This window comes from Mus pahari, chromosome 7, assembly GCF_900095145.1.
Source record: "Mus pahari chromosome 7, PAHARI_EIJ_v1.1, whole genome shotgun sequence".
Taxonomy (NCBI): domain Eukaryota; kingdom Metazoa; phylum Chordata; class Mammalia; order Rodentia; family Muridae; genus Mus; species Mus pahari.
Window position 1 is genome coordinate 1,370,184 of NC_034596.1, and position 9,285 is coordinate 1,379,468.

Below are 9,285 nucleotides of genomic sequence, written 5' to 3' on the forward strand. Positions count from 1 at the left end.
GAGACCTGGTGACTATGGTTGGTAGGGAAGAGGGCCGAGACCTGGTGACTATGGTTGGTGGGAAGAGGGCTGAGACCTGGTGACTATGGTTGGTAGGGAAGAGGGCCGAGACCTGGTGACTATGGTTGGTAGGGTCTCTTTGATTGGGCTCTAGATCTGGAAAATAAAAACAACTTCCCAGGGATAACTTGGGAAATCTGAATTAGGTAATGGGATCAGATTTACTGCCTTTCCCGAGTGGATAATTATATCATACTTATAGTGGCAAATGTCTTTGCCCTTAAGGGACATATTCTGAAGTAACTGGTGTGAAGTTTTGGTTTTGGGTCTTTTGTTTGGTTCTTTTTTCGGGGGGCAGGGTCTCATGTAACTCAGAGTTCCTTATGTAGCTAGGGATGGCCTTGAACTCTTCCTGACCTGTTTTTGGCCCCAGACGCTGGGATTACAGGATGTGCCACTCTGCCTGGCATAGTGTGAAGTACAAGACAGCCTCACTTATCTGTGCAGTGCTCTAGGGAAAAGAAAGGGATGAAGGAAATGTGACAGAGGAGGACCCTTAAATAGGACACAATGTTTCAAATGAAGAGTGAAGACCATTATGGTATCAAAAATATTTCTATAACTAAAGCAATAAATCTGAGCTAGGTGTTATCAACTTGACACAAACTAGAGTTGTGTGGAAACAGCCTCCATCACACTGTCAGTAGGACATTTTCCTGGTTGGTGACTGATGTGTGGGGCCTAGCCCACTCTGGGTGGTGCCACCCCTGAGCAAGCAGTCCTGGGTTGTATAAGAAAGCAAGCTAAGAGCTAGTGAGATTGTTCAGTGAGTAGAGGTGCTGACAACTTAAAGTCAATCCCCTGGGTCCACAAGGTAGAAGAGAGCCCACTCCTTCAAACACACACACACACACACACACACACACAAGCTGAGCAAGCTGTGGAGAATAAGCCAGGAAGCAGCTTTCCTCCATGGTCCCTGCCTCTGCATTTGCTTCCTGCTTGAGATTCTGCCCTGACTCTCTGAAATGATGGACTGTAAAGTGTCAGATGGAATAAACTTTCCTTTCCAAGTTGGTTATGGTCAAGGCTTTATCACGGCAGCAGAAGACAAAATAGGACAAAGTCCAAAGGAAATCTTGTTGAGCACTGCTGCTTGACAAAGTTCCAGCATGTGGATATCGTGAATCACAGATCTCCGGCATCCTTTGACCTTCATTTTGATGATTCTCACTATGCATTATGGGAGTTTCCTTATGCCTTTTTCCTTTGGGAAATTTTGTATGGGCTTTGGTAAAAGATATGAACGTATACAATAACAGTCTTGTTAAACAAAGTAAATCTTTGAAAACAAATCTCTGCCACTGTGGAATCATATAGCATAACTCTGCCTACTCCAGCACAAGAATTCCCTTTGTGTCCCCCCCCATATGCACCAAGAATAGAGAAGATGTAGATTTATTAACTGAAAGATGGTGCCAGAAACTCTTACATATACTTGGTCCTAAGGATGAAAGCACAAGGACTAGAGAAACAATGTGCCCAGGCTCACAGGACCAGGTACGACCCACAAGAAGCAGATTCTGGTAAGAAGCTAGACTGGCTTGATCCCTCTCTGACATATACAGCAGCATACATTGAAGGAATTAGGATGGGAAGGCACAATGGAAAAAGAGTAAGATGCCAGACCTTCCCTGTGAGGCGCTCATGAGGAGAACAGACCCATATTGTAAGACCAAGGCAATAGGAACACAATTAGGAAATGGCTCAATGCTTATTATGCTCCCTGGTGCAAACACTGCTTCATGCCCCTGGAGGGATGGAAATCGCTCTCATGGATTTGTTTTGCAGGACTCAAGGTCTGGTGCCTACTGACCACAAAGCTGGGACCTTGCAGAAGGAGGTGCAAAGGGCACTTGCTGGGGTTGCTGAACCTTAGAGAACAATGGGGACTTAGATGCTTGCTGAACTTATTGCCTTTGCTACAAAGAAAAATACAGTAATAAAGTTGATAACTTCATTCATTCTGGATATTAAAAAATAGGACTAAATTAGGTTAACAACAATCTGTGAAAAGATCATATATTTCTTGTTATCATTAAGTCAACTTTCAAGATTGCTACTGGCTAAGCCATTATGCAATCATAGACTCAAAAAGGTGTGCTATTTTGTTCAATAAACACCAGCTCTCCCGATTCATCCTCAGATAATGTCAGTCCCTTCTCTCCCTGACTCCACACCTCTTCTTTGGGACCTGAATCCCACTGGAGCCAGACTCCAGCAGAAACCTTCTTTCAGACAAGTCCACGTGGAGAGATGAAACTGGCTCCAAGTGAAAGATTAAAAAACCACCAAGGGGGGGGGGAACCTAATAGACTGGAATACAGAGAAAAATCTAAATAAGATGACATTACATTAAAAGCAGAAATAAGGGGCTGGTAAGATGGCAAAACTGTACCCAGAGGCTTAGAAGATAACTGTGAGAACTTAGATAAAAGACATGAAATATTGACCAGGGTGTAAAGGGCTGTATTTGTAATAGAGACCATGATTGTGTAAGCATGGAGAAGAACATAGCATGGAGAGCCAAGACAATGTAAAGTTAATCAGAAAATGTCTCAAAAATAGGGGAGGTCGGAGGAAACTGGGAATGTGAGAAGCATGCCAAAGTAGAGGTAACACTGAAACACTGAAACAGTATGCAGAACAAAAGACAAAGGAGAGTGGACCCACCAGGGAGAGACAGTTCTGTAAGAGCTCTAGGCTTCACGAGACCTTGTGTTGACTCTGTCTGGTTAAGTCTAGAAGCTTCCAGAAAGAGGCAGTTTGAATAAGGATGAAAGACCACACCTCTCCCAGACCCCTTCTGGCCCCTGCTTCTGCCCTGTAGTGACCTCTTTAGAGAGCTGATAAATTGAGTACTTGCCCAGCTTGGGGAGGGGGAAGACTAAACAAATGCTCAGGCTTTCCCCATCCATTAGCTTTGGGGGCTTTGGGTTCCTCTCCTGCTTAGGAAATATTGCCTTCTCATCCCTGCCTACCTGAACGTAGCTCCCTTCGTAATCGAAGAAAAGAAGTGGCCATGTGATGCTGATGAGCGAGGGAAAGAGCTTCTTTAGAGGAGCCTGAGGAGAACGAGATGAACAGGGTGGTCGGTTCCAGAAGGCCTGGCTGCACCACACCAGGGCTGCTCCCCAGTGCCTAACACTCACTGGCAAGGACTGCCCACTGTGCTGTGCACCAGGGCCTGGATGCTCCGGCTCTTCCCCCTCACCCTTTCTGCCAGGGCCTGTACTTCTGAGAGGTTATCTGGATAGGATAGGAGACATTGTAGTTAAAAGACTAGGCTAGGAAACAGTTCTTCCTGTCACCCTGGGGTCCTGCCAGGACAGTCATTTGGTCCCTCTGTGCTGGATAGTTTTATGTCAACTTGACACAAGCAAGAAACACTTGGGAAAAAGGAATTTCTAGTGAGAAAATGCCCCCATTAGACCAGTCTGTGGTCAAGCCTGTGGTGCATTTTATTGATTAACTGATGCACCCTGCTCACAGTGGGTGGTGCTACCTCTGGGCTGGTCCTGAGTGACGTAAGAGAGCAGACTGGCAAGTCATGGGGAATAACAGTAAGTTGCACTTGCCCATGGCTTCTGCTTAGGTTCCTGCCCTAACTTCCTTCAGTGATAGACTTACACACTGTAAGATGAAAGAAATCCTTCCTTCCCCAAATTGCTTTTGGTTATGGTGTCTTATGACAGCAGAATACCCTAAGATATCCCCCCTCTGACAAGGCACCCTGAGACTAGGAAAAATGGCAGTTCCTCTAAACCAACCCCACTGTTCCCATCCTCCTACTCACCATCCAGGGTAAAAATGAAGACCACAGTGTCAATTTCCGTAAGGGATGGCAGAACAGAAGTCAGGAAATCATCCTGAGAGAAGGTGAACTGGGGACCCTGGGACAGGAGAAGATGGGACAGTTCCTCCCAGCAGGATATTCAAGAGCAGAGATTTGAAGACTAAAGGGGACCTTAGGGGACATCTAATACAGCCCTTCTGGTTTTAATTGAAGAGAATCGAGGTTCTAAATGGTAGCATTTTGTCAAAAGTGATGTGGCAGGTGAGTGAACTAAAGCCAAGAAAACCCAGAGCCTTCCATACCCCACTGCTTCCAATCTCCATGTCCTCTGACCATGTCTTCCTGGGATTGATGATCCCCTCATGTTCCCCCATCTCCCTGCCCCACTCCCCTACTGCCCTCTCCACATCAGTGAATTCCACAACTTCCCAAGTCCCGTCCTCTTCCAACCTGATTGGTGAGCTCGTCCTTCTGGTTAAACATGTCATTGTGGTCACCAATAAGAAAGCCATGGATATCTCGGAAGTCTGAGAAATTTACGATCAGAGAGAGAAAAGAACGGTGGACTTTAGAAGAAAAGAAGGCCCTAGACTTCAAGGGCTTTGATGATGTCAGAAAGTGGGATATGGGGTGAGTGACAATCTATGAGAGCGCCTATTATAAGCACTGGAATGGGAACAGAGAGCTCAAGGACCCACATGGAATTTGATGCTTCAAATGAAAGAAGTATTTGATGGAAGCGCCTCCTTATGTAGGACAGATAGACACTACATAAGGATAGACACTGGGGAATCTCAGGGGTCTGCAGGAAAATGTTTTAATAGTGGACCAGTTGGCTAGGGTACTTGGAATCAGGAGCACATAAGGGCTCAGGACTCACCAGAAACAAAAGTGTGGATACACTCTACCCCGTCCATAATGGCAATGGTACCAGGGTCTGCCAACCAGCCAAGTGTGCGTGGCCTTTCTTCTCCAGGCTGAGAATGAGTCAGAGACAGGGCCATGATCACCAAGAAAGGAGGCGACAGAGGAACACAGAAGTAAAAACAACCAAGACCTCCCATCATGTGGCCCCAGTTTACTCCTGCCATGTTAACACACTCTCGATGTCTCCTACAAATGCACAGCCACATACCTGATGCCAACTTGCTTCGTCAGAGTGGCAATTTTGGAACTTTGACTGTAGCTTACCTGATGAGCCCACTCGAATGTCCTTAGGATTTCCAGAAGGCATCCAGAAGAAAATTCATTAGCTCCCAGAGAGTATCTGGTGCTTTGCCCAAAAAGACCTAAGTTCTCCTACCCACACCTAAGGCAAGTCAAAACTCCCATTCAAAAAAAAACCAAAAAGTTTTGCCAGTCCCTGTTAGAGAGACCTGGGGGAAGAAAGAGGGATAAAGATACTCAGACTGCCTTTCATAAGAGCAGAAAGGGTTCTATTTTAAAATGGCTTCAGTGGGGAAAAAAACAAAAGCCCAAAAGAGGGTGGGTCTGAGCATTCTGAAAACTAGGCTGGAAGCCCCAGTAAGGGAAAGGAGTCACAGCAGGATGGGTACTAACCTGCATGACCCGGGCCATTCTCAAATCAAAGAACTCTTGAAAGCTTGCCTCTGGAACCAGAGCCTGCAATTTCATCATCTATGTTACCTCTGCTTGGATCTGATTCCCCACTTGTCTGTTTCCTCCTTACCTTTGAGAGGACACAACACCCTGGTCCACAGTCTTATGGGATGCTAGTAGCAGGGTTTCCAGAAGAATCTTGGTGGCACTTCCACCTTTCATTTGGGAAGAGCCACTGAGCCCCTCGGGCTAAGGAGGCAACAACACTAGGAGGGATTGGCAGAAAGAAGACAAGCCAGGACTCTACCAGTTCACCAGTTCATGATCCCCTGAGCATGGAGTGGTGTTAGTGATCTTTGGGTGTGGAATGTGACTGGTGATTCCTAGGTGTGAGTGTGCTTGGTAGCCCCCACTAGATATTCATTGTGGTTAATGATCTCTGAGTACATCTTTTACTGGTGGTCTTGAAGGTGTTGCTAGAGTGTGCTTAACTGAAAGGAGAAGAGAAAGAAAGGGCCACCCCTGACGATCTTCATGGTGCACTCAAGACTCTCTAGGAGGAAGCCAGTGACAAGGTCTCTTCTCAGTTGGGTCAAGGGTTTTCAGAGAATTCTCTTCTTTCTGAGAGCCTTCTCCACCATGTGTTATGGTAGTTTGTCATTCCTAAATGCCAAGTTTATAAATGCTTTATACAGACACACATGGAGCAGACACAAAATGGTACAGATTTATAACACAGTACATCAAAGACTGCAGCAAAGAGAATGGCATGAGCTGGGCAGTGGTGGCGCACGCCTTTAATCCCAGCACTTGGGAAGCAGAGGCAGGTGGATTTCTGAGTTTGAGGCCAGCCTGGTCTACAGAGTGAGTTCCAGGACAGCCAGGGCTATACAGAGAAATTCTGTCTCGAAAACCAAATAAATAAATAAATAAATAAATAAATAAATAAATGAGAGAGAATGCATGACCAGTTATTAAAAACAGCAGGCCGAGAGCTGGAGAGATGGCTCAGTGGTTAGCAATGCTTTATTGCTCTGGCAGAGGACCTGAGTTCTGTTCCCAGCACCCACATCTGGAAGCTCACAATTGCCTGTAACTCAACTCCAGCGGAATTGATGCCCCCTTCTGGCCTCTATGGGTACCTGAACTCACATGCACACATACGCACACTCACCTAAAAATAACTTAAAAATAAACCTTTAAAGAAACAAACAAACCTGAAAGGCAACCAGTGCATGAGGAGGAGAGAGACAGGAAACACGAACAAGCTATACACTATAGAGTTTCCCTTCCTCTCTCGTGTGAAGATCAAGAGGGAGGTCTCAGATGCACCCACTACTGACAAAGGGAGGCAAGAGCCAAAAGCTTGGGTTAGGGAAAAAGTAGGGCTAGATGGTTCTAGTGAGATGTGTGCAGAAGACCCAGATGAGAATAAAGAATAGGGATTTTGAAGCTAAGAAGGCCTGTAGGGGTGTGGAGAGGATATCATAAAGCATAGGAGTGAGAGTCTATCACTGTTCCTAAAACCCTAGTTGGCATTTGAATCTGTAAGAGACTGAATGGGACCTGGCTGTGGCTAGTCAAGGCTGTCTATGCACAGATGGCGAAAGAGCTCCTCTAAACAAGAGTGCTCTAGATCACAGGAGAGCTTCCTAGTTAGTGATCTGAGAGACAAGATGTGAGAAACATCCTGAGGTGAGAAAGTAAAAGAGAAAATAGGATTTCTTTGAAAATGCTCGAGCTGACATGAAACACCTTGCGGATTTAAGCAAGATAAGCAGAGGCTTGAAGATCAAAGGTTCCCTGTATGTGACAAGCAGTTCCTATCCACTTGAAGTGGGTAGAGAAAGGAGTCTGGCCCTACCCCAATGGCAGGATTAAGCACAAAAGCTTCCTGTTTCTCCTGCATCTTCTGCATCCGCTCAGCCACTTGTCGGAATGTTGATCTCCAGTCTTCAATGGGGTCATTTCTGAGGTTCAGAGAAAGACAGAGGAAGAAGGGCTGTCTGTGTGAATCTGAAGAAAAGACCTCAGCTAGTGGTTAGGTTCAGTGAGAGAGTGGAGTCAGTGGTCAACTACGTCACAGAGAACTGTGCTTTGAGCATATGGGGATTGTGTGTCCCTAAACTCTAAGGATTGGATTAATAATCCTTCAGCAAAGAAAGTCCGAATCAAAGCCAACATTCAAGCTTAATGTTCTAGCTGGAAGCCAAACATCAAACCTAATGTGGTGGCGCACACCTTTGATCCCAGCACTTGGGAGGCAGAGGCAGGGAGATTTCTGAGTTCGAGGCCAGCCTGGTCTACAGAGTGAGTTTCAGGACAGCCAGGGCTGTACAGAGAAACCCTGCCTCGAAAAACCAAAAAAAAAAAAAAAAAAAAAGGTAAAACAAAGTCCTACCATCTTATATCCCATCTTAGAGTTCTTTGGAACCCCCTTCCCACTCTTGGAAATACATCCAAAACTCTCTCCAATAAGTGACCCTCACTACCTGAGGGAAGCATATTGGTCCCTAATAAGGAATAAACTTTATACTATTAACTGTAGCATCTGTTGATAAATAATCCACAATAAATTAACCATATTAAAGCCAGTAGTTAATGAGATAAGAGAGCCAGTACGAGCGAGTTTTTTTGCGTAGCTACAAATTGTGGAATCTCAGAAAATGAGAATCTTCTCAAGTGGGTGAATATGTGAATTTCTCAATGTGGCAAGACTTCGAAGACTGAGCTCACACATCATCCCTAACTGCCCTTTATCATTCCACCCCTGACAGGATCTCATTCCTTTTTGAACTATTTGTTTTATTTTATTTACTTTGTTTTATTTTGTGTGTGTATGTGTACACATTAATGTATATATGCACACATGTATGTAGTTCCACATGCACATGTGTGTGGAAGTCAGAGGCTAACCCCAGTTATATTCTTTAGTTGCTCTCCACCTTGTTTTTTGAGGCAAGCCCACTCCCTAACCCTATCCTGACTGGCCAGCAAGCCCAAGGATCCTGTTGCCTCTGCTTCCCAGCTCTGAGACGACAGGTACATGGCAACCCCTTCTTGAATAGTTTTTATAGAATATTTTTTAAATATTATGTATTTATTATTATTTAGATGTGTACACTGTAGCTGTCTTCAGACACACCAGAAGAGGGAGTCAGTTCTCATTACAGATAGTTGTGAGCCACCATGTGGTTGTTGGGAACTGAATTCAAGATCTTTCAGAAGAGCAATCAGTGCTCTTAACTGCTGAGCCATCTCTCCAGCCCTTTATAGAATATTTTATGGAAATATTTTTATATGAGTCCTGAGGCAGACAACGTTCACCTATTTCATACCTATTGTGTAAAGTGCCTCCCGTGGCTGTTGTCACGCTAATTTCTAATGCTTCCTAGAGACCAGAGAGGGAGGGAAAACATTGTGCAGTAAAATCAGGATTCCCAAACTTGACTTCGCTGAATATCAAAACCTCCCGGGGAGTTCTGTTTTGCAGCAACCATCCACTTCTGGAAACACATACACCCTGAAGCTCAGCCTCTGCAGGTGTGCATCAGAACCCCAAACTGTATTTTTATAAAGCTTCTGAGACAGTTTTAAAGATGAGCCAAGACAGGGAGCCACCACTTTAAGGAACAACTGGAAGATCTCCACGCCCACATTGTTTGAAATTCTTCATTTCACTTAGTCACAGGACCTGAAATTAGCACATGCTGCTGCAGCTATATTTTGGGTGAAGAAAAGTCCTCCATGAAAAACATCAGGGTTAAGAGTATTGCAGACACATTTACACTTGAGTGTGAGTTACACTACAAGCAGACACATTTACACTTGAGTGTGAGTTACACTACAAGCAGACACATTTACACTTG

General features: G+C 45.0%; 1 protein-coding gene across 1 annotated transcript in view; it reads right to left on the reverse strand.

The window, feature by feature from the left end:
• The window catches only part of Gckr (glucokinase regulator), a 24,894-nt gene that overhangs the window by 9,939 nt on the left and 5,670 nt on the right, over nucleotides 1-9,285 (reverse strand). The window contains 9 exon segments of the mRNA XM_029541040.1: nucleotides 3,042-3,125; nucleotides 3,209-3,309; nucleotides 3,857-3,953; nucleotides 4,307-4,383; nucleotides 4,737-4,790; nucleotides 4,793-4,833; nucleotides 4,992-5,091; nucleotides 5,548-5,665; nucleotides 7,281-7,386. Coding sequence (XP_029396900.1) covers nucleotides 3,042-3,125; nucleotides 3,209-3,309; nucleotides 3,857-3,953; nucleotides 4,307-4,383; nucleotides 4,737-4,790; nucleotides 4,793-4,833; nucleotides 4,992-5,091; nucleotides 5,548-5,665; nucleotides 7,281-7,386 — 778 coding nt within the window.